This window comes from Exophiala aquamarina (genome assembly GCF_000709125.1).
Source record: "Exophiala aquamarina CBS 119918 chromosome Unknown aczIA-supercont1.1, whole genome shotgun sequence".
NCBI lineage: Eukaryota > Fungi > Ascomycota > Eurotiomycetes > Chaetothyriales > Herpotrichiellaceae > Exophiala > Exophiala aquamarina.
This window is the reverse complement of record NW_013550587.1, coordinates 238951-263559: the sequence shown is the minus strand read 5'-3', so window position 1 is coordinate 263559 and position 24609 is coordinate 238951. Positions and strand designations below refer to the sequence as shown.

Below are 24609 nucleotides of genomic sequence, written 5' to 3'. Positions count from 1 at the left end.
GGTTTTTCCACTGATAGCCTACTGTACTTTCTTTGTTTTTGACTAGCGATGGCGCTTGGGTTGGAATTGTGTTTTCTGCTTCTGTTCCACTGTTGGGGTAGATGAGGTAGTGCTGAGGTTTGCACGAGTCCAAGCGAAGGAGTAAAAGTTGGAACATACAGACTAGATATCTGAAGTAAATATTACACCGGTGATCTTGCTGGGCAATGGCATCACAGTACAATAGCTCGCTCAGTCGAAGGCCATATTTTTTATATTGGACCATTGGGCCCTGGATCTTCAATTTGACATGGTACCTGGTGCAGCCTTTGGATCCATCGATTTTCGTTGCGGTAGGCCACGATAGAGCGAGAACGACCCCTTGATCAATGGCTGTCTCCAGTCTCGCCATGTAGATATGAATTGCGACGCATGTATTTCTGTCGTTTAGAACCGTATCAAGTGCGGGTCGTTTGACAGGTGGTTCCATTTCCATTCACTAATCCTCATAAGAACGGAACCGGCCGCTTTGCCAGGCCCTCGACCAGATCCCCGATCAGCGCTCTCTTGCGCTTCCTCCTCTCGGCCTCACCATCTTCTTCCACCTCTTTGTTCTCCACCTCCCTCGATGGTTCTTCCAGCATGCCTCGTTGCGGAGGAGACTGTCCATAACGGGTATCCGCGCTGTCGCTTGCGCCTTCGTTTTCGGCATCACCATCAATTTCCGAGCTGGGAAGCCACACGCCGATCCGTCCATCGCCGTGCGCCGTGTACATCTCGACGAGCGCACCGGCACGGCCGATTGGTTGCACGCGCCACACCATCGCGTTGATCCGTCCGCTACCCGTCACCCTCGACGCGACGACGCTACTGCTACTGGTGTGGCTGTGATTGCTGGTACCTGCACCACCGCGACCGCCGCGACCGCCGCGACCGCCAACGCCACTCCCACGGCGCGGGACCGAAGCGGAAGCAGCCTGCACCTGAGCCAGTTTCACACCCTCAGTACGCAGAACCTTCAGCATATGGCCCTCCCGCAGATGGTGCTGGAAGATGAAACCACGGGGTTCGTCGTTCGCCCAGAACAAGGATTCACGGCCGGGCATATGGGTGGCCGCCGGCGAGATCAAAGGCTTGAGCTCCCCGGGGCGCTCATTCCTGATCCGCGGGCCAAAGTGCACGAGGTCGTTTCGCCCTGTCGCGGCGTCCCACACGCGAATGCGCTGGTCATGACCAGACGTCACGATCTTGTCGCCACTGGGCGTCCACTGCACGCCCGTCACGGGTCCGTTATGCGCGACCGCGTTGAAGTCTAGGAGTTGCTCGCGGCGCGCGTCGTGGTCTAGGTAGGCGGGGATGCCGACTACCCCGACGGCATCGTCGAGGTCCAGTGATGCGAAGGCCGCGTTCGCGCGCCGGACGTCGAAGAACAGCACGCGTCCGTCGCTGGAGCCTGAGGCTAATATGTGCGATGCCCGTGGCGACCATGCTACGCTGTACACGGCGCCGTTGGGCCCGGTCATTGAGTGTGTCGCCAGGCCGGTCCGGAGGTCGAGGAGTCGGATTGCTGGGTGTGCCGTTCCGACTGCGATAAGCGGATGGGAGTCTACGAGTGGAGACAGCGAGTGCGTGTAGGGCGTGAAGCTTAGCTCGAAAGTATGCAGTGGTGTCAGGCCGCTTGGAGTGATGGATGTCACTTTGAGGGTTTTGTCGTACGATGTGGTCAACAGTGTTGATGGGATGGGGTCGAACGGATAAATTGAGATGGACGTCAGCGCGTGCGTATGAGAGGACGGCGAGCTGCGGCTCAATGTTGCCTTCGGGTGGTAGAGTGTGGGTCTTGTTGACGACTGGCCATCGCGATGATGCAATTGGAAAGGCTCATGGCTCAGATCCCAAAGCCGGACGGTCGAATCCGCACCACCAGAGAAGAGAAACTGTCCCTCGTTTCTGTCGATTGCCAGGCAATTCACGCCAGCCTGATGTGCGATCCCGGCCGATGTTGGCGGTGCGGCCGAAGCGTCGTCTGTAGAAGCAGAGCCTTCTTGCTTGATATAGCTAAATGAGATCCTTTTCTGATGTGCAAGGTCGTCGATGACTGATTCATAGTGGCGCCTTCGCAGAGTCTCCGGCGCGAGAGTGCCCAGGCTCTGTCGAAGGTGCAGCTGATTCATGCATCGGCGGAACTATAATGTAGCTCGATTGAGCTCTGGACTAACCTTTGGTATATTTTGGAGGATGATTGAGTTAGATTTATCTGGCCATGCGCCGACTGCAGTACAGTAGTATCGTCGGCTGAGACTCGAGGGTGAAGTCTGTGTGAAGTCTAAGTTGGCGTCTGGTCGTGACTCGTGACTCGCCGGATGGAGATGGAGTCCGTGACGTCATTATACACATCAAGGGCGAAGGGAGGGATCCCCAGGTAGGTTTGACCTTCAGGAGTGAGGAAGGCTGAGCATGAGAAGAATGAACGAGTGCAGCTGCGGGCTCTGGTATTCTGCTAGCTAATCTCACAATGTCTCATGTCTATGTCTCATATCTCTTCTCACATCCATTCTCAATGTTAGATTGGTGTAGGAGTAAACATAAAATTCCATTTATTGCGGAAGCCTGGTGCGTTTTCAGCCAGCAAAGTTGTCCAGTGGTGCCTCGTGTTTGATCTCCTCCCAAATCTCATCGATTCCTTGAACAGCTTTGTCACTCAACTTTCCCTTCTCAATCCCGGACAATGTCTGCTCAATTTGCTCGTGACTGCTTGCACCGACAATGATAGCATCGCCATTTTCTTTCTTCAGAGGACTGTTGTAAGCGACCCAGCGGTATGCTAGCTCTGCCTTTGTGGCACCCTCCTCCTCAGCAATTGCAGCCCATTTTTCTAGTGCGTTCAAGAGTGCTGGTTTGGCATACATCCTCCTGTACATGCCACCTAAAGCGTCCTCGCTGAAGCGGCCGGCCCCATCTTTAATCTGCTGTGCGGTCTTGGTTAAGAATCCACCGGCCAGAGGACTATATGCGTAGAAGGCAATACCCAGCCTGCGGAGAGTTGGGAACAGTACTGCTTCTTGTTTGCGAGCAGCTGGAGAGTAGTTTCCCTGGTAGACGGTGGGCAAAACGTAGCCTTGCTCCTTGGCATGATCGTAGACTTTCTGCACGTCCTCGGCAGTGTAGTTACTCAAGCCAAAACGCTTGAACAGTCCAAGTTGATAAATCTCCTGAACACCGGCGAGTGTTTCTTTGATATCAGTCGCCGCGTCGGGGCTGTGGAGGTAGAAGATGTCGACTTGCTTGACGCCCAATTTCTCGAGGCTGTCTTTACCAGTCTTGACGATATTCTCACGAGTTGACCAGCCGGGTTGGGAGAATCCACCAACCCACTTGGTATCGATGGTGAATTTCTCACCGGCCTTGGTAGCGCCCAAAGTGGCCTGAGAGTTGCCGTAAAGTTGAGCGGTGTCGAGGGTCTTTACGCCGTGCTTGAGGATGATGGAATACACGTTTTCAAGATCCTCAGGCTTGGAAAATGGGTCGCGATTGCCCACTGAGGCAGTGCCAAATACTACTTTTATGGACTGGGAAGACATGTTGTCTGGACAGTGGAAGTCTTTGCCGAGGTGAGAATAGAATAAGTATTGGCTGGTCCGAATGTATGAGAACGCGGGTTTCTTTTCTGGCACGCTGGATGGTCGTTTTCTGAAGTGAGTGATTGATTTGTGGTACCCGGATGGGTCTCACAATGGCTTTAAAAGTTCAAACGTTCGTGAACCAAACTATCGCATCAGCCCTCGTTCCTACTTCCCGGGTGGATTGAGTGTGGGGTTATATCTGTCGCAAGGATTTCCTACTACGCTCAATTGCCGCGGACTTGGGTGTGGTGAATTAAAAGGAGGGAGGTGATCACCGCCCATTTGTCATCGACCCACCTCGACAGACAGAATAATCATTAATGCACCTCTATTTTCATGCGATTTCGGTCGAATCTTTATGCAAGGCATGACCCGTCAACCGAAAGCACCAACAATATTTCGGCTATTGAGAATTGGTCAAGGGGAATAGTTTGATGCGTGCTCGGAGTACCTAGTGAAACCTGGATACGAAACTCCGTCCTGAAACTTGAAGATACATCGTCATGAACATGTTCATCTAAGCTTCGCGTTTGGGTCCCTTGCTGGGTGCCTCGCCCCTCGCAGGTGCCTGATGGATTACTAAGGCGACGCCACACTTCCCCGCACTAGTGCAAAATTAGCAAAGCGCCACAGTGGCTTGCGCATCAGCCCCTCACGAGTCACGAGTCACGACAACCGACCACGACACGACAAGGCTTAAGAGCTGGCATCATCAGCGATCTAAGTCGTGTAAACCTGTCCTGCTGAGGAAAATCTATGTATCTGGCAGATCAATACCATTCGCTGCAAGATTCAAGACTCTGGACAGTTTGCTGTTACCAGTGCGCTGACTCTACTCGATCTCGAAACCAACCTAGCGCTGACCTGAGAAGCCTTGGTCGGTCTTTGTCCCCAAAAGGAAAGCTTACCGGTTACGCGTTCAAGCCACGTCGAATTCCCTGTTCCTGGGTGCCAGTGCCATGGAGCGCGTTCCTTCCGCAATTCCAGTTCACATTACTCGGTGATATTCTTGGAATACCACCGGCACTTGGATCAGAAGCTGAGGGCCATCAAGAGGCCAGAAATGGTGCTGGAACTTCACATATGGGGTCCAGCATTTGGCTTGCCGTCACTGGACGCTCAATGTCTCGCTGCAGTTTATTATTTTCAAAAGTCTCTTCCTGCGGGGGCCTGGTCACTCATTCCCTCGAGTAACCCTCATGTCAGTCCCCTCGGTGAGCTGCCCGCACTAAGAGATGGCAATACGTGGATCGCTGGCTTCAGCAACATCGTTGAATATCTTCGAAATACCTCCAATGGCGACCATGACCTCGACCGAAGCCTGGATGAATCTCAACGGGCCGATGCCATCGCATTCACCTCTTTCCTCGAATCTCGTGGCCAGCCTCTCCTCGATCTTAGCCTCTACGTGAGCAGCGACAACTACTTCGCCTCCACCCGACCGGCTCTGGCTGAAATATTGCTTTGGCCAGATAGTTGGTTCCTACCTCATCTGTTACGAGATAAAGCTAAGAAGAGATCGGAACATCTTGGGTTGAGTAGCCTGGACGTTGATACAGCACAAGACCATCAGAGCGAGGATGTTGGGCTTACTGCACACATTCCCAAGTCTTTACGAAAACCCCGGCAAACCGTGAGCAGTCTAATCGGCCGCAATATGCAGAAGAATCGGTTCAGACTCGATGCTGTGACGGCAGACTTTTTAGATCCTCTTCTGGAAAAACTCGGGGAAAAGAATTGGTTGCTTGCTGACACCGTTAGCAGTGTAGATTGTCTAACAATCGGCTATATTTCGCTTCTCCAAGTCCCTCAGTTGCCCCAAGAGTGGGTGAAGGAGGCTCTGCAAAAGAAGTACGCCAAGTTGGGTCAATGGGCATCGGCACAAACGTCCCGAGTGCTTGGTTCTTCCCACGATGCAGCTTCGCTAGTGAAGCAGAAGATAGGCGAGAGGAACACAAGCTTGGAGTTGCCGTGGCAGAGTCCACCGGACAGATCGTCGCAACAAGTCCTGCATTCAGTCCTGGAAAGCTGCATTAGCTCTGTGCCAGTCATCGGAAATGCATATAAAGCCTCCCAAATCAGCCATCTCCAGGGCACTGGTGACTTGCACCAGAAGAAGCAGTCGCAATTGATGATGATCCAACGACGACGGGAAATCTACGTCCAGGCCCTGGTCACAACTCTTACCACAGTCGGTGTAGTTGGCGTGATGTTCTACAGAGGGTTACTGCACCTGCCTCGACCATTTCCCAACCAACGAGGCCGAACCTTTGGGGAAGCTGGTTCTTTTCTTGGACTGGCCTAATGGAGATTTGGTCACGTTGGTGCCAGTTACTAGTTCAATTACTAGTTGGACACTCCGCACCGTGTCCACATGGCCGAAGGTTCACCAGGACGTTCATGCTGGAGAACATTTTCCGACTGCGTGGAGACTGAAAACACATGGCACTAGGCCACTTGCGGAACACATGCTTATGTTGTTGCTGACGACTGAGCGCTGACTGTCAAGCACACGAAGTCCGCGCGTGTCCTAAGCAGGGCCAGGATTGACACGACAAGCGACTAGTGACGGGATTTGATAGGAGCATGGGTCAAAATGAGGACCTTAAAGACGCCAAGGTGACGCAGCCTTGTGGGTGAGATAAGGCGAAGTTGGAATTCCGACTGCCTGTACCACAAGGATATATTGTAAAATACGGTTATTGATCGATGATCGATCTGGTCTGGATGTGCCTCTGGTGAAATCAACGCCGAATTCGAATGATATAGATGTTCTTTCCACGGGTTTCGAGAAGCGTCTACAGGACAAAAACAAGTATACAATCAGTGACAGAAGGTGATCGGCGTATGCACCAATCAGAAGTCCGATGTTAAGGCCAGCCTCGGACCCATGCACTTCCTCTGATTGGCCCCTCGCCCATCCGAAGATCCTATCATCATTTTTAAGGTCCTCACATTTGACCTCCACCACTTGGTCGTTGACTACCTCGTACTCACGGCTACTCGGACATGACTTGCTGCTTCTAGGTCGCTGACTCCATCCGAATCACAAACACCTCCTCTTCGTTCCGAGTACACCACTCACCCCTACGGTTTAGTTTAACTTCCACCCACATGCACCTCGCTACTCAATTGTGATCCTATCCTGGTAATAGGCTCTGGTATGCTACTCTGACCCATGTACACTCGTATCGGCCCTGACCAGTGACCACACGCGGTGCTCTGTTACCGACTCTTCCTTTAAAAAGTCTGTCAACCGGCCCACAGTTCCACAATTCATGTCTCCTAGTGAAATCCAAGTTTCTCTAAGAATAAGGTCCTCGATCTCAAGCATTTGAACAAGCACTTTTCACATGAAGCTTGCTCTTTCTTGCTTCTATAAATCAACCAGAAGTCGAATTCTTTATCAAGAGATCGCTCCCTTCACTCTGCAAACATCCGGCCCTTGCAACATCGTACCCTCTTGCCGGTAGCCGCTGCTTTCCAGTCGATTCGTATGACAATGGCCAACTTAGAAGGCCTCGGGCAGCTGATTGCTCGACAAGAGGCTGATGCCCCCCCATCCTGTGCGACTGGTAACGACTACGATGGTCGCATCGGCCTGCGGGTTGCCGCACTCTTCATCATCTGGGTCACCTCGTCGATTGGTGCCGTCTTTCCGGTCTTCGCAAACAGGCACAAAGGTCTAAAGATCCCCGAATGGGTCTTCTTCATCTGCAAGTATTTCGGCTCTGGTGTCATCGTTGCCACGGCTTTCATCCACCTCTTAGGCCCAGCAGAAGAAGCCTTGACCAACGAATGTCTCACCGGCCCCATCACCGAGTACTCATGGGTCGAGGGTATCATCTTGATGACCATATTTGTCCTGTTTTTCGTTGAGTTGATGGTCACGAGGTACGGCAGTTTCGGCGATGGACACAACCATCCTGCCCACGGCCACAACACTGCGATCAATGGGTCCAAAGAGACAGAATTGAGTAAGGTGGCGGACCCGGCACCGTACAAAGACAGCCCGTCCGAGAGTACGGCAGCCGCTGTCTTCTCACCAACGCAAGAAGATCGACGACAAAGCACTCATATCCCTGGTCAAGACCACCTTGGCCATAGACACGAACACAATGAAATCGATGAAGCCGCCAACCCATTCAGCTTTGAAGACTACAAGGCTCAAATGACCGCGATCTTTGTTCTCGAGTTCGGAATCATTTTTCACAGCGTCTTCATCGGTCTCACCTTGGCCGTTGCAGGGTCGGAATTCGATACCCTCTTCGTGGTGCTCATCTTCCACCAGACGTTCGAAGGCCTAGGCCTCGGATCACGACTGGCCGTTACGCCTTGGCCCAAGAATCGCCGCTGGACTCCTTATATCCTTGCACTGGCGTACGGCCTCAGCACTCCGATTGCCATCGCCATCGGCCTCGGCGTTCGAAAGTCCTACCCACCTGAATCCCAAACCACACTCATCGTCAACGGTATTTTCGACTCGATATCTGCCGGCATTCTCATCTATACCGGTCTTGTGGAGCTGATGGCCCACGAGTTCATGTTCAGTCGGTCCATGCAAAGAGCTAAGATTCAGACAGTCCTGTTTGCGTTCGTAACCATGTGTCTCGGTGCTGGTTTGATGGCCTTGCTCGGCAAATGGGCTTAGATAGCCGAGCCCCAGATTGGGATCACCGGCTTGCTGAATGCATGATTTTGGGGTTTGGCACCGGACGTGCGCACAGCTTCAGGGCACTTCTTACACGCCTTGCAGAATCAGCAACTCCCCTACTCGGTGTTGTAAAAACGTGCCACCTTTGTCGTACTCCTAAGACACGTCAAGATCGAAATCAAACGAGGCCTACGTTCGCCTCTCGGCCACACCAAATGGTAATATGTTATGAGGAACCAGGTAGACGTTGTACACCCGAAATTGCATCGGTGTCCCCGGGATTGAGGCTCGAATTGCCTTTCGATCTTGCTCGGACCTACTCAGCAGAAGTCCACGGGTGGTTCTGCATATGCTGCAGCGTTCTTACTTTCCTCTCTGTCTTGTGTGGAATGTAATTGATACCCCCGAAATCACGAGAACAGACTTTCACTCCCGTGACTCGTTCGTCCTCCTAGTCATAGTCATAGATAGAAGGGCGTCGCTTGGAATTAAACATTGAATAGAAGGTTTTAATTTCCAGACTGAAGGCTCATGGTTTCTGGGATTTCCTTTCCCACCATCCTCTAGGCTTGATTTCATTCGCGTCGCGTTCTGTGTGTAGGGGAAATTCTGGAAAACCTTTTTCTGACCCTTCGCTGTTGGCAATGACAATCCCATCCGCCGGACTCCATTCGGTTTCCCGCCTCTCGATACTTTCCTCGTTTTCCATCATCTCTCCAACCCACACGCGCACCTCTGGTATCTCGTCATCTTCCCTGGTCTCGACACCCAATATAATCGCCGTCCTTTTCATCATGCCCCGCGCGACCCTCACCCGCGATCAGCGTCCATGATCCCAAACAGCCGCGCGTTGTCCACGGTGCAAGAGCGGGAAGTGTCCGCATTGTGGCAGCCCAACTCAGGGAGAATGTCGGCTGTAGGGTCGGCGTTGGACGTCGCGATGCCGCGCATGCTCGCGATGATTAACGCCGCCTCCTCGCATGGTGTCGTGTTGGCGGGCAGCGTTCTGAGTGGGGGTCTGCTTGGTTGTGAGAATAATTCACCTTGCCTTCGTCCTTGTCCTTGTCCTTGTCCTTGGACCCATTCGTTAGAGAAGGGGTGGTAGGTCAGATGGGAGATATCATCGTCGAGGGTACTTTGTAGCGCATCATCGTCTGTGTCGATGTCATGGTAAGTATCAAAAGATGCTATACTCGCGTGAGTGAATTCAGGTTCGTCGGGTGATTTGACAGAATGCACAGCCTTTGTAGGTCTGTGTAGGTGCCGGTGCGGCGAGCCCTTCCCTTCCCTGCTCTCCCCTGGTGGTGAGGGATATTGACTCTCCACGACATCAGCTGGTATTTCGGTATCGACAGCTAGTAACGTCGAGTCCGAGCTCTGGTCCTGCCACTCATGATCCCGGTACTGGTGTTGTTGGTCCTGCTGCCGCTGTTGCTGCTGTCCCCAACCGCGTAAGCGATCCTCATGTTGAAGTCTTCTCCAGGCAGCATCCAATGCGGCATCTCTGTCCCCAAGCCCATTGTCCCTCTCATCACCCTCACCATTCCCTGAAGGACGAATCTCTCTCCGGCTCAAAACCTCCTCCAAACATCTGACCTGCTCCCTCAACATCCTCATCTCCTCCTTGAGCACCCGGTTCTCCTCCGCGACATGGCGCGCCGCATTCTGAACCTGCTCCGTTGCCTGCACACCCCTCGCTTCGTACTCGCGCACCTTAAGCTCCAGTGACGCGACGTAGTCCTTCCGCCGCGCCCGTGATGCCCGCTGGTTCAAGGTGTTGCGGTTGAGACTCTCCTGTCTACTGGCAAGGCTGTAACTATGGCTGTGGCTGTGGCTGTGGCTGCTATTTTCTCTGTTTGAGGTAGTTGCCGTCATGGTTTTTCCCACTTTCTCGGAGAAATTTACTAGTTTATTGGACTAGTTGAAAGGTTTGTTGGATTGCGGAACTGTCAAAGTCCTTTTCTGGACCCAGAGGACTAGTGGTGTGCTGGATTATTTCATTTATTTCGCTGCTGGTAACCTGGTTGTTCACAGCACTGACAAATCAAGGGCACAGCATAGATGGTGTTGTCCAATGCCAACTACCATTACTAGGGGAAACGTAGTTTAATGAAAGACCTGAAATCAAATTAGAGGCGAAGATGCGAGGAAGTTACTGTGCAGAACAAGTTGAGGGCTCTCAGAAACAGTGAAGCTGTATGAGGGGAAAAAAACTCGGATTGAGATTTCGAGGCGGAAAAAGAATTTGCTGCGCCATTATTGGCTAGTCGATGTGTCACCGCTCCTTCCCCACTTGTTGCCTCAGCCTTGCAATAATCCCGCAAGGCTGAGTCTGCCCCCAGAGGCTGGCCTGGCTTTCCAATGGACTCAAAGTTACCTAGGTGGCTTTAAGAGACAGAAAGTGCTTGTTCATTACTTTCTTGGTGCTACTCTGCCATGGTTAGGCAGACGGTGAAAGGGGGTTCATGCAATGCCAGCATGCTGATGCCTCTGCTGCGGGGCTGTGCCAAAATGTGAGGCCGAAGTGCTCATTTGAGGAGGAATGGCTCTGAGTTCTAAGGCTTGGCCCCATGGATACATCATTACTATGAGAAGTTGTCAATACACCGGTAATGAGGACAGGTCGTCTATGCTTATAGTGCATGTTTCGCCCTGGGTGGAGCCTGAGTGCGGTACCAGGCATATCCTTCATCAAACGAGATATCATGACTGGTAAATACGCCACCACCTAAAGTAGGAAGTCACCATCACGGCTTAAAGCGCCATTCTACGGTCAGTGCGTGTGCTCTAGTAGGGGGCATTGAACGGGAGGGGGCTCCTCTAGGATCCCGTTACTCAGTCCACATTCACCAACATTCAGATTTGCGCTTGGTTATTGAGAAGTTGCCAACCGAGCGTATTTGACATTCACCTCTTCCGACCTTGGCGATGCGCATTCGCTTACCTAGGAGCGGAAGGCCTTGCAAGATTGTGTCTGTCACTGACGTTGGTGTGTTACCCAAGCCTAACTCCAACATGGTATGTGGAGCCTTGACTTGTCTTCCAAAATACTCAAAAATTGAGTCCCGGGCTTGTCCAAACCATATCCAAGATATTGACAATGTAGTCTGCAGCGCGTTTGTACTTGGTTCTCCAATAGAGCACGCATTTGAATAAGCCCAAGCTTGTGGCGTCGATGGAAATGTCTGAACCATGGTACGGGTCATGCGCCATCCTATTGACCCGAACGACATGTTCTTTAGAGTTCGGTCCAACATTTAAATGATGCAGCCTCACCAAGTGGAACGCAGATACTCACTGCATACTCGTAGGTACCTAATGACATTAGACTTGCCTTGAATTTGGAATTCGAAAATTCGCTTTCTTAAGCCACACCACCGCCTGCGGCGAGTACACATGTCTGCTCGGACCTCTTCAGCCACAACCTTGGATCTTCGAAAGGTCAAGCTACCCAGAACTTCCGAAATGAGCCAGCTTAGCGTCTGCCCAGCTGAATAAGAGACACCGCAGCTGGCCGATATGTCTTCTGATGGACTCGCTCTCGGCGTGATGAGTTGCAAACCGTGAAATGAAATCTGCAAAAGGCGGAGGAATTTTCGCCGGTCTTAAACACCCGAGATGTCACTGCTTTAATGTCCGACATCACGTGGTGACTTCTGAACGGTCTTCTATCCGGTGCTCAGTATTCATCTTACCAACATCTTCACCAGTGGATAGTAATCTAATCGTTTGTTCGCATTCTGCAAGAAGAGGCCTGAGTTCCATTGGCAAGGGGTCCAGAACATTGTTTGTCGCGGCAAGGTCTCGTTGGGCATGTCAAGATGCCGCTCTACGATGTTGAGCATTTCATCCCCTTGACAGAGGAGCAGCAATCATCATTGGCCATAGCATTCACAAAGCTTCACGCAACGCGCTTCAAGACACCCAAGTTCTTTGTCAATGTTCGGTATTCGAATGTCAGTTCCCAGGCAGTATATCGAGGCGGGAGGAAAGTAGAATACAATCGTGTGATTCTCAGAACTCGGGTAGGCGAGCAGCGTGCTAAAGATCTCTACGATGAGCACTGCCGAGACATTGTCGCGATATGGGAAAAGAATATTGGTAGAGGCGGCGTAGAAGGCCTCAGGGCCGTTTGGGTGCTTGGCGCCTTGACGACAGCAGTGGAAAATGGTATTGCGCGACCCAGGGTATGTTCGTTCCTGGTTGGGTGGAGGGAAATCCCCCCTGAAACCTGCTAATAATAACACAGGTTGGCGAGGAAGAGCAGTGGTTGAAGATCAACATGGAACAGTTTCGAAGATTGGCCCATGAAGGAGACGAGGACTTTATCGAGTTGGTTCAGGAGCTTGACGACACTACCTCTTCATAAAGCCCCTCACAACTATACCACATCTCCAGGGTCCAATTTCCCTATGAAGGCTCCTGTGCTTCTGGCGCGACACCACACTCCTGAATGTGCAAGTTCTGCGTTATTCCTGAAAAGAACCGTCGCTCTTGAAAGGCTGGACATCCAAAACAGCTACAGCCTTCCAGTGCCTTCACAAGTGCTAACCCTCCAACACAAATTTTCCCCTCGCATTTCCAGTTTGCTTATGGACCGCATACAAATAGAGAATCGAAAAAAATGGCTCGGCCAGCCAAGCTCAGTTGCTCTTGTTGCTAAGTGAAATTCACATCTGGGGAGGTTTGGTATCCAACTCCTCATCCCACTACATCTTTGCTTTTGGATCAGGGTAGTGTTTGTTTCGCTGCTTAGTATTTGAGTTGTCATGATGGTCATGGCATCGTACAAACGTGAGACGTCGCTTCGTGAATTCTTGCGAGCTTTGTACAATAACGAGCGTAAGGTCTGTAGCTTTAGTAGCTCCTCCCATACATACCACCTGGCGCAGCGGCGTGCGGATTCATGAACGGGCTCATTCCTCCTTGTGACGGTGGTGGTTGTCGGGGAGCATTAGAGCTTGCTGCGGGCATTTGAGGACGATGGAACAAGCTAACAAGTCTACGTCCAATGTTGGGTTCGATCTCGGTGCCATCTCGAGCTATCTTCACCTCTCGATTGGCGTTCCAAGGGTTGCGCAATCCTCTTGTTCGGTAGAAAGGAAGTCGATCGGTTGAGATCCACTTGATCTTAAATGGATTTCCGAATGTTTGCGGTGTCCCAGGGCTTGGATTTGAGAAATCTTCACCTTCTGCAGACAAATCTACTGCTTCATCCTCTGCAGCTTGGTCTTCTTGGATCTTATTCTCAGACCCCGCTTCCCAAAAGATTGTGCCTCTGGCAGAGTCATCTATAATGCGCCCTCTAGGCGCCGTGGAAGTCGCCGGGGTTAGGATCGTTAGAGGGAGGTCTGCGGCCGTCGGAGGTGGAGCTTCGGGACTTGGCTGGTATTCAAGATCTGCAACCGTATCGCCATCAATAGTAGATTCCATCCTGGCGTATCCAAAATATTCGCCTGATTTGTTTGCAGAAAAGATCAGATATACATTTTCAGCGGCCTGAATCCCTGTTAGCCCTTCCACATGTCACAGTCGACTGGCTACTTACTTGGAATGCTTTGTTTAGCGCAGTCTCATTGTGAGCTTGCGTTGCCCAAACGCCGCTATGGACGCTTCGCTCCAAATCGTCAACAGTCAAGCTCTTGACGACGAAAAACTTCTCTTTCACTTTCTCGACGACCTCTGCTTCTGTGTCAGACCCAACTTTGGCCTCTCCATCTGTAAGAGCGCCGTCCTCTGCAGTGGGCGAAGTATCGCTCTCTCCTGCTGATTCATGTGCATTTTTTGCGACGGTTTGTGGCGCGCTCGTCGATATACTTCCTCGACGCAGCCTGCAGACCAGCCTAACTCCTTGGAAGCGAGAATCGTGAAAGCGAGACATAGCCGTTGCACAGCTTGTTTCTGTTTTGTAATTGACAAAGGCACAGTTGCTCTTTGAAATCAGAAAGACGCTTTCGATCGAATCTGTCGCGTCCCGAGAGAAATGGTCCTTGAGATCTATGATGTGGGTAGCAGGTGGAAGATTGCCAACCCATAGTGCATGACCAGATTGCTTTGGCTTCCGTGGAGGACCTCTCAGGACCGATTTCTGCAAAGATGAGTTTGAGCTTGATCGGCGAACTGTTTCTTTTGTCAGCCAGAACGGACGAACTAGAAAGAGTCACAGTACCTGTCGGCTGAGTTTGCGGATAAAGGCCGGTCGCTTGAGGATGCGCAAGCGTACTGTCAAGTCGCAACTGTGGCAAGGGATATCCGCCGACCATTCTAGAATCATACGAGTCTGCATACACAGCATTCGCTTGTCGCGTGAATTGAGTAGCTTGCAATTGATGTTGCTGCATGGGACCATTGGAATTGTGAATTAATGGTTGTTGAAGCATAAAACTTTGGTTTTGTAAATGCCGCGCGTTGTTGGGACCGGTCGGGCCGCCCACGAATTGAGGATAAATAGCATGCTGCTGTTGCTGCTGATGCTGCCGTTGCGGATGACTCTGAACATATTGATTGGGAAATTGTGGACTGTAAGGATGACTATAATTTGGAGCAGCCTGTCCAGCAAATTGTGTGCTTTGTTGATATTGATACATCAGAGACTGATTAGTCGTCCCTGGGGATTGGAAATGTTGAGGGAAAGGTTGCTGCTGGTAATACCGCGTCTGATAATCAGGTAGTGCAGCTACCATACTCGACATATTGTGCATGCCTGGGCCAGGATAGCCATTCATCCCAAAATGTTGTTGAGAGTATGGCTCAAATTCCATGCTGGGTGGATGGCTAGTCGCAGGATGTACACCTGGTAACGAATGTTGTGTGGATTGATCTGAAAGTTGTTAGCGAAGGTCTCAATGGGCAACAAAAGAAACACCAACCTCTTGACTGATTTGCTTCGCCATCAATCATGGGAAGACCAGGTCTGGGCAAAGATTCGTCGCCCATCCCTATATTCTCAAATATGACGGGCAAAGTATAGTAGTGCTGCACCCAAAAGACAGCCATCAGTTAACCATCCATCATGCTGGCTGCTTGCAGATAAAACATTAAGAGCTAAGGCAAACTGTACCTCAAATAGCTACACCCTGACTCAGGAGAACTCTGGTGATCGCCCTCAAATGAACTGTAGGCTGAGCACGGAAGAGAATGGATCCGAATGGCCCCTTTGACCGTGATGAGAAAGGATTGATGGATAGGAATTCCAGCAGGATATACTCTCGATTTTCCAGAAGCGAAATGAAACAATCGACCAGGCGCCAAATTTGGAAGTGAACGTAGTTCGCAGGGGTAGACTCTTTTTCTCAAAGCACTAGAAGGGTACCGCACTTGATCATTGCTGTGCTAACAAACAACCATGGACTGGTAATTGGCCTGTCCCATATGCATGAAGAGAACGAGTATGAGAAGAGAATCCGCAGAAAGTAGTACTTGAATTCTGGTCTATCGGGACCGGAAGATTATGACTGGTGGTGATAGCGACAACCAACGGACTAGGGCCCGGTGGGACACAGCAAGTAAAATTCGAGACTGGACCGAGGGCCCACAAGAACCCAGCGGTCAAATACACGACAGGGTAGTGAATGGGAACTACAAGGGGAAAGGAGGCTTGTGGGAAGGAATTGGCCGGGGTTCATCAGCGAGCAACCTGCTCGGGGGAAACTGGAGAAAAGCTAAAGGCTGCTGGGAATTAGAGACAGCACGGTAGAAGTCTAAGACCCTTTTGGTGCGCCATGATTTATTTTTTCTAAAGAGGAGCCTGCGGTTTGTAAGGGGAATGGTGTGCGCGTGGGTGTTCAGATTACCAGCGAAGCTGGAAAGGGCTTTATTGGACGGAATAATTATGCGATGTTGGAAATCGGATGGGGTAAGCGCAAGTCTAAGAACTGGGCGCATACTCCATTCAATAGGTGGCATTACCGGCAATCGATCTACCCCTAGTGGCTGGTGTATAAAGTGGAGGACAGAGGATGCCGTGCGAAGTACAGACAACCATGTGAGCAGAACCACGCTCCTAGCCTGTGGGTCACGCCAGATAGTGGCGGTGTTTGTGATCCTTTCCGGATGTTTAGGCCGGTTGGCATAGACGTGAGTTAGAGCTTGAAAAGGAATGATCGGGACTCGGCCTTGTGGATGCGGCAGGACTCGATATAGCATGTCAATGCTAGAAAGTCCAGGTTCGCCACTGCATAGCGTGTATCCCCACTCATACATTGCAGAACACACGCCATGAGAAACGGAAGCGATCGCTGAGCTTGCCTGTACCGAGCAGGTAGCCCTACTTAGCGACAAACTCAAAGTGTGGCGACTCAAGGACAGCATTGAAGAGGTTTGGGGGCGTTTGGACTCTTCCTGCTGACATCGGCAGAATTGATCGTCGCTTACAACGTTGACAGAGCTTGCTAGCTGACTGAGTGGATTTTGAGTTGGTTTCTAGGTAGAGCACTACCCACCGCTTTTGGAGTGCGCGGCAATGCAGCATCGAGCGATATGGGGAGGCCGTGGGGGCCTCAGAGTGTGACATCAAAGTCGGACCACTGTCCATGCTTCAGGGATCTGCTTTCAATGCATAGGCTTTTTGCGATCCAAGCTGATAATCGGGAGTAGCAATTTGTGGATGGCTTAGTGGATGCGCAGCGGAAAAGGCTTGACGTTCTGGACTACGCTGATCCCTGACTATAACAGTTAGAATGAGGCGCATACTGCCAAGCGGAAGGGCAAAGCATGGACCAGGGCAAGCCACACACCCACATTTTGCATCATCTAGAGATCATTTCGCTCCCGCCACCCCTCGGCATCTGCGAAGTTCTGGACTGTCCTGGGCCCCAGGTCTTTGGGACGAGGTTCTTCGTGTTGGAAGTGACATCTGGGGATCCACCTGTGTCCCAGAGGTTGTGCAGTCGTGACTCGCATTGGCTGTATCGGGTGCTCATTCTGCACGGTTACCTGATCCTTGAATACCGGTATCCGCAGACTTGGGTCTATCTCCATGGGCAAGGTGGTACGCCACACTCATTCCTTTCGTACGCTGACCCTTTCACCAAGACCCAAAATCGGTTCTTTTGTGATGAGATTCTTCTGCTAAAAGTACCATTAGATCCGACGGCAACGCAATACGTGTTAAGGAAACGCCATTGCGATGACCACTCCTCAAGTCATGCTGCTTGAACCCTACCAAACCGAGAGATGAGTGGAAATGTGGAACAGTAAAAGTCTCGGATTATATATCCCTGCAACTCCCACTGGTCTCTCGCGCTTGCGACAAAATCAGAGCTTTGAAGGGAGAATGCATCGACATGCCCTTCCCATATTGCGAATTTGGTGCTTGCTTAGACCAAGCGACCTTCCATATTGCCCGCAATGTAGGTACAATGCAGAGGCTCGAAGCCCTCTTCGAGATACAGCATGAACCCTTGAGCTGCGGTCCAAAGCGCATTATCGCGTCTTAATCACAATGATGAAAATCTGTTGCAGATCACTATTACGCGGCCATGGTCTTGATGAAACGATGCACGGGAGTCCTATTTTTGGTGAATGCATCTGGGATCACGGTTAGAGGATCACCAGACCATTCGAATCATGTTTGTTCAGGTGAATCATTCAAGTCGGGGATGTACCGTGGCTGGAATTTCCTGTGGCTGAGCATGTCTGGGATGATGGGAAAATGCAAAGAGGCAGGAGCGACCGGATGGGAATTGTTCACAAGCCCATCCACGGCAGCCACGCCCGGGGAGTAGGGCCGCGGAGAAACATTTTTGCGTGGTCCGGTCCCGAACTCTTACGTCATGAACCTTGTTCTTAACCCAACCTCACTTCTGTGTTTCCTCTTTTGCAAAACATTTGCCTCTTGATCATCGCTCTCCATCGCGACACGTACCCAAATGGCCCAACGATGCTGGGAGCTCCGAATTTTGCATGACGAATGACCTCCGCTCGGATCACTAGATTTCTTCCCGGAATAGAACGTCCTTCCAGGCTTCTGGTCGGGCACTGTCTCCACTGTGAGATCTTCAAAACGTCTCGTCTTGGTATCAAAGGCCTAATTCGCCGGATACTCCAGTCAAAAACCCTCTGATCGCTAACTTCCCCGTACTGAACGCCTCGTGCTCTATCGTTCGAAATTTGCCACCATGCGACTTTGTCTCGGAGCTGAACCTGCCCTAGACAGGCTCTTTTCAACCGAGACTAACGGTGGCAAACCTACCTCAATTCCCTATTCTCAGCTCTTTTTCATCAAGGCCTTCTTAAATTCCGAAGTTTTCAATACAAACACTTTCACTCCACTCACATGACCATTAGAAGAGTACTCCCATTTTTGCAAAGATCGACGGTCATTCACACGGAGTCTCCGAAGCAGAAAACCCTGGTAGTTACATCTCCTCTTGGTCTCATCCACTCGCTATGCAGACAGTTCAGGGCTCCTGAGGGAGGTCTCCCATTGGTTTCAGATTCGAGCTTATCTTAGAGCCACGAACCGAGTCAAGCGGATTACATTCCACAAAGGCTCATAATGAAGGTCATGCCACGGCAGCAGTCAGAAGCGGCCCGAAGCGATGAACATTCCAATCTCCTGGCTGTCATAAATCCTCCAAGTTTTGTGGCCATGTGGCCAGGCATCATGATCCTGTTGTGGCGATGCAATTGAGACACTTGATTGCTCGCGAATGTGCCGAAAGGTATGTCCTACAGGCTATGTCTCTGATACCGGGTTGGCGGTGCCAACCAATCGCTGACCCAAATTTCAAGTGGCTCGTCTTGAATTTGAGCCGCTCGCGAACGGAAAGTGCATTCTTAATATGGTCCGATTCGACACCTCAACCCCCTAATATAGCCACATTCTCAGATTTGAATCAAAAGTACCATGGTTGGTGCAGGTTCATCCAATCCTTGGTGCGTATCTAGCGTCGCCAAACGAACGGGCCCACCTCGGAAGCGATGCAGTTGCACGGTAGTGGAATTAAATCTCGGAGGACCTGGCCAACGATATTCAGCTTCTGCACCTCGCGAGCATGCAGGTCCGTCCCTGTTTGATTTCCCCCTACATGAGACTTTCCTTTAGCTGTAAACCGGTTCCTCTAGCCCAAGAGTTGGTTCCTAGCTGATCTCAAACTTTCATCCAATTGAATGCCTGGGGGCCTCCCACCACTTTTTTTTAAAAGAGAAAGGCAGCGTTGTCAGTGAGCGAGCATAAGAGCTTGAGAATCCACTTTTGCCTTGTCAGACGGCGTGCTCGACGTCCTGCTCCACCCGCCTCGCCTGCGGGCTGGTCTACTGGTAGATTCGGTGAAACCTGGTCACACTATCAACGTGCTTAAACTAAGGGTGGCCCTAGTTCTCTGGACTCAGCATGGTCCTTTGGTTGCTATCGAACATGCAAGGGCACGCAAGAACGAGTACTTCACAGGGATCGGCAGTCGAAGCCATAGAGTTTGTTTACTTTGCTCACTCGCCGTGCCCCTTCCCGGTCAGAGACTTCCCTAGCGAAGTGATTGCTCATCAATATGGACAATAGTACCCAAGGCCAATCGCAATGCAAGATTACCTTGCAAATTGTGAGAGAGGCTCAAGGATGTCCACCCCCGGAAAGTGCGTGCTCGCCCCCCTGCAGATGGCAGTTTGCCCAATCATTCGGGTTATCAGACCTCTCCTTATTCTTACCCGCTTTATCTTGCTCTCTTGTTGTTTTGTCCGGCAGATGGCTTTTTTCTGTTGCGGTTCACTTTTTGCGCAGGCTTGTTCTAAAAACACGGCGCAAATCTCTCTCTATCCTCGCAGATTGTTTGAGCACTGGACACCAGGTATGCCATGCTTGAGAAGAACGATCAATTGCACTATACGCTATGTCCCTTCCCCCTCGCACTTTCTTCTGCGGTAGTCTCCACGTCAGGACGATATGTCAAGAACCCAACAGTATCTTCTACTTTGCAATTCTTGATATACTTATATGTTATTACTATTAAGCCCTCGACTCTTCGGTCAGTCAAGAGGGGTAAGGAGGCGCAAAGTTAGTAGGGCGCAGAGCGCGCGTGTACGCATATGCAACTGTTTTCCAAGCCGCGCCGGCACTATTGCTTCCTTTCCTTCCTTCTTTCCTTGCTACGATGCTTGTGCAAGTCGTCCATCCACATCCTCCACCAAGGCAACCAACAGTGCCATTTGCGTTATATAATCGGGAACAAAAGAGAACGCATCCAAGCATACAAGTATGTAAGTATGCAGAGCAGCAATACATTAACTCTGTACTTGCAAACACACAAACGGTTCCCTGCATGTTCGTTTCCTTCCGCAACGGGTGTGCGTAATCTCCGCAATTCAAGTATACCATACCACCTTGCCTTGTTGGAAGATGCATATGTAACATCGCTCGTATCCAGAAGCGACAAGCGACAAGCGACAGCCATTCCATTTGAAGGCACTGTACGTAGAAGGTCTGAGTTGTGGCCTTGTCAAATCACGGAGTCGTCGCAATTTCGCAAATCTCCTCCTGTTTGTAGGGTGTAGTATGTCCAAGATGTCCTCATTCCTTGTTCCTCGTCATGACCAGCATCATCAATCAATCATTCGTTTCATCATAATATCCAACGACAGTATCACAAAGCACAATGGGCGTCACAACTTCGATATCAAGTCTAGCCTTATAACGGTGCTATCGTTCGCCAAGCCCCGTCACCTTGCCAGCGAACCTGGCACCTGCGCTGCCTCGTTTCTGTAACTTGCTGGTAATGCTGTTATCCGAGGGCAGCAACGGAGCAGCCTTCATCATCATCGGGAGCGGGCCCAACGTATCGCTGACACCGCCGGGACCCGCCCCTGCTCTAGACGTGCGCTGTTCAATGTACAACTGAGCGGCCGTCGAGAGGGGAATGGCCGGTGGCTCAGTAGGGATCTCGGCTCCATTCTGGACAAGTAGTTCTGCCATGGCGAAGGCCTTGACTGTCGAGGCCTGCTGTGGGCTTGTCGCGTGAGATGAGACCGGCCGCGCAGGATCAGCGGCTGCCAATGCCAGAAAGACCGCGTGAGTGTTCCTCGACCGGTCGTGCGCATTGACATTTCCTCGTCGTGCGATGTTGAGCAGCACGCTTTGAATGTCGTGTTTCTTGATCGATGTCAGTAATGCATCGTCAGCAGTCCCATACTGTCCAACAGGTTCGACATAGACCCGCTCAACATATTTTGCCGTGATGAATTTTAACCGTTGATCACGAGTTGCTGTTGGAGCGGGTTTGAGATTTCGATCGAGCAGACTCTCCCACACCATATTACTGATTCGGTTTCCGATGAGCATCATGAGCTCCACAATGTCATTCGTGAAGGAATGAACGTCCAGGGTGAGTGATCTAATCTTCGACACATGAGTTCCGAGAGACCGATGTATGCCACCACACTCAATGCAGAGTATTATTCCGAGGTTTAGAGAAACCCACTCGACTTTCGAAGTGGAGTTGCAATCGGCGCAGAACTGGTTGCCATGATCGTTGTTCCTAATCTGATCGAGCAACTTCGATGGATTTTCATCGTAGCTGTTGCTACTTGTGCGTGTGTAGGTCGGTCTAGCACCCACAGTGATTCTTCGTCCAACTCCCACCCCCAATGAATCGGTTTTCTGGGAGTACCCGTGTGGACCGGACTGCGAAGAACTTTTCCCTGTGAGAACGTGACCAAACTCCCGACCAACAGGCTCCTTTCGCGTTGGTTGAGAAGTCTGGCCACCTAATTCCATTGCGCTTTGTAAAGCGTTGTTGATGGAATTGATCCAATTGTTCATCTCGTCTTCCGTGGTTGCCTGGTAAATGCGTTTGTATTGTGGTGTTATGACCTCGAAGCAGAATCTCCTTTCAGCATCACGTGCTGTCCTTACTGATGCCATCCGCAAATCGATAGGCTCTCGGTGTAAGTCTAATTTGTCTTTCCAGTTGCTATACTCAGACAGTTTGCCCTGATCAAGTACAATCCAGAATCTGTAAATGTCAGTATCTGTTATAGTTTAACTACCAATCGAAGATGACTTACTTGTGCCATGCCTGCTTATTAATGCCCTTGGGGTCAATATGCGAGCCGGGTCTGCTCAAAGCCCACAGCAAGCCTTCTTTCCGATACTGACCACCTGTGGATTTCTCGCTTGCAGAGACTGAAGTCTCGTCAAGATCACGAATTCCTTTGAACTTGCTCGGTGTTGGTATAATGGATGAGGCCCCCGGCGAAGTTGACATCGTTGTGGTTGGGATGCCATTGAAGTTGTTTGAGTTGGATGTTGGTGATAATGTCTTGATGGATACGGTTCCAAATTGCGAGCTTACACTGTCCGCCCTAGACAAATCTGTATCAGAAGTATAACCAGTCGAGCCATTTTGCGCCGGGATTTGACTAGGAGTAGCTGTTGATTGATAAACGGTTTCTGTCTCGACAATAGAAGGGCCATTCTTCTCTAGATTTCGACGCTTCTCTTCCCTTTCCGTTCTTTGAAGATTGTATTCTTTGTCAGCTTCCATGACCTCTTTTACAAGTGCGTCCAGCCTAGGAGTTAGACTTTCCACCCGTTTGGCCGCTGTAAGGAATGACTTCGATTGTCCGTCTGCATATTTCGTGAGCTGGGAGAGGAGTTCTTGTTCCTTGCGACCTCCATGAAGGTCTTGCATGAAGCTCGAGTAGTCGAAACGCTTGAGCTCGAAGTTTTTCTTCTTAGTCTGATACTTAGAATCACTCTCTGCACGCTTCTTGTCCTTGAGAGAATCTTGCCGTTGGCCTAAATAGCGGCTGACGTAAGCATAATAGTCGCGGCTTTCCTCCTCGAAATCCTTTTTCTTAGATTCTGCTTGTTTGATGTCTAGGTTGTAGAGTTTAGTGATGGGATCGATGATCTGCTTCTGAAGCAAAACCCCATTTTCTTTCTCGTATTTTAGTATGCGCTGAGCAATATTCGTGAAATAATGCTCAATTGCCGGCTTGAACGCGGTGGCATTGGATGCTGAAGCTTCTTGTAGCGCAGCAAGAAATGCCGACATCGCCTGATTGTACTCGCTTTGCGCTTGCTGAGCTGCCTCTGCACGTTTCAGAACCTTCTTTATTTGTATTCTCATGTTGCCGGTCTTTTGCTCTAAAGACTTCATGGTCGCTCTGAAAACCGGCCCGTCCTCAACGGCACTCACGTCTTCACCAGGTCGTGTACACTGAACATCAATGACTGGAAGGGGCGGCGTAACGGTCGAGGCAGTTGAACTGAACTCTGTTGACTGAACATGAGGAGAGGGCGGGCTTGCATACTCGACCGGAGCAGGCCCCTCAGTATCACTGACTGCCGATTGAAATGATTGTGAGGACGGCAAGCGCGCCCTTTGCGATGGGACTATAAGCTCCAGGCCCGGCGAAGCGAGTGGTGTCATGGCGATGGACACATTGTTATTCACCCAGAAAGAGAAGGATGCTAGCGTATTCAATCTATGCGCCCGAGAATCGTACTCAAGAAAACTGCAAGAGTTGCGCCAACCGCCGCCTTTGTCCTCGAACGATTTTGGAGGCTTCCACTGCCAGTGCCATTCATATGTTACAGCCGGACTTCCGTTCGTACCGAAATCGCCAATGAATTGGACATTTGAATTCTTGTGTAAGTTGGGATCTGCATGGAATTCCCGGGTGATTAATTTGTCCAAATCTTTTGTATTCTGAGCGTAAGCAAAGGTCAAACCGCTGATATTGGTATCAACAGCGGCTGTGGCAGTCGAAGGCGTAGGAGGCAGTGGGGCCGAGTTTTGTCGGCTCACAAATGTGAAATGTAGTTCAAGTTCATCTTCGAGATCTAATCTCGGCAGGAAGGAGAGATTGATGGACTCGGGATCCTGAGAGAATCAGTCAGAGCAAGCGCCAAGTTCGCGGATTGCGGAATTATACCTGTACATAGGATATCGGTTTGTAGTCGGCCGCGTCGGGTTTTCCAACAAGTCGGGCGGCAGGGTATGCATTAGGCGTGACTGTTATCAGTGATCTGCGGCGGGCGTTTGTAACAACGATTGAACTGATCGAGACTGAGGAGGATCAGCATGGTTCTCCGCGGGAAACGGTTAGCATACAACGGGATTGATCTTTGAGGTACAGTACTGAGCCATCTTCGGGCCTACTGCTGATATTTCCCATGACGGGTAGTCGCCTGAAATTCAGGCGGGACGGTGGAGATACGCCAGTTTGAGAGATAGATGTCGAGAATGCCCAGGGTCGGAGGGGTAAGATGCAGGCGGCAGAAGGAGGGTCAGCGTTTGAAAGAAGGTCTTCAAAAAGGGTCTTCCTGAACGAGTAAGCGATGCTGCTGGAGGAGATGAAAAGGTATAATGCAATGCGTGAGGTTCACGGACTACTAGGGGAATTGTTGTTGGT

At 50.8% G+C, this 24609-nt stretch overlaps 8 protein-coding genes across 8 annotated transcripts; 3 read left to right on the top strand and 5 right to left on the bottom strand.

The window, feature by feature from the left end:
* Nucleotides 1-485: 485 nt before the first annotated feature.
* A1O9_00106 (uncharacterized protein) lies at nt 486-2153 on the bottom strand (the record flags this gene model as incomplete). Its single annotated transcript, XM_013409270.1, has 1 exon — nt 486-2153. The coding sequence occupies one exon, from the start codon at nt 2151-2153 to the stop codon at nt 486-488; it is 1668 nt and encodes a 555-aa protein (XP_013264724.1).
* A 447-nt stretch (nt 2154-2600) lies between these two features.
* On the bottom strand, nt 2601-3560 carry A1O9_00105 (uncharacterized protein; the record flags this gene model as incomplete). Its single annotated transcript, XM_013409269.1, has 1 exon — nt 2601-3560. The coding sequence occupies one exon, from the start codon at nt 3558-3560 to the stop codon at nt 2601-2603; it is 960 nt and encodes a 319-aa protein (XP_013264723.1).
* A 1105-nt stretch (nt 3561-4665) lies between these two features.
* A1O9_00104 (uncharacterized protein) lies at nt 4666-5907 on the top strand (the record flags this gene model as incomplete). The annotated part of the gene is made up of 1 exon (XM_013409268.1): nt 4666-5907. One exon carries the CDS (start codon nt 4666-4668, stop codon nt 5905-5907), a length of 1242 nt encoding a protein of 413 aa, XP_013264722.1.
* A 1197-nt stretch (nt 5908-7104) lies between these two features.
* A1O9_00103 (uncharacterized protein) lies at nt 7105-8253 on the top strand (the record flags this gene model as incomplete). Its single annotated transcript, XM_013409267.1, has 1 exon — nt 7105-8253. One exon carries the CDS (start codon nt 7105-7107, stop codon nt 8251-8253), a length of 1149 nt encoding a protein of 382 aa, XP_013264721.1.
* An 813-nt stretch (nt 8254-9066) lies between these two features.
* A1O9_00102 (uncharacterized protein) lies at nt 9067-10131 on the bottom strand (the record flags this gene model as incomplete). Its single annotated transcript, XM_013409266.1, has 1 exon — nt 9067-10131. One exon carries the CDS (start codon nt 10129-10131, stop codon nt 9067-9069), a length of 1065 nt encoding a protein of 354 aa, XP_013264720.1.
* A 1946-nt stretch (nt 10132-12077) lies between these two features.
* A1O9_00101 (uncharacterized protein) lies at nt 12078-12440 on the top strand (the record flags this gene model as incomplete). Its single annotated transcript, XM_013409265.1, has 1 exon — nt 12078-12440. A coding segment is annotated over one exon (363 nt), but the record flags the coding sequence as incomplete, so codon positions are not given.
* A 673-nt stretch (nt 12441-13113) lies between these two features.
* On the bottom strand, nt 13114-15017 carry A1O9_00100 (uncharacterized protein; the record flags this gene model as incomplete). Its single annotated transcript, XM_013409264.1, has 3 exons — nt 13114-13755; nt 13805-14376; nt 14480-15017. 3 exons carry the CDS (start codon nt 15015-15017, stop codon nt 13114-13116), a joined length of 1752 nt encoding a protein of 583 aa, XP_013264718.1.
* A 5873-nt stretch (nt 15018-20890) lies between these two features.
* Nucleotides 20891-24372, bottom strand: A1O9_00099 (uncharacterized protein; the record flags this gene model as incomplete). The annotated part of the gene is made up of 4 exons (XM_013409263.1): nt 20891-22202; nt 22255-24077; nt 24130-24263; nt 24309-24372. 4 exons carry the CDS (start codon nt 24370-24372, stop codon nt 20891-20893), a joined length of 3333 nt encoding a protein of 1110 aa, XP_013264717.1.
* Nucleotides 24373-24609: the final 237 nt, after the last annotated feature.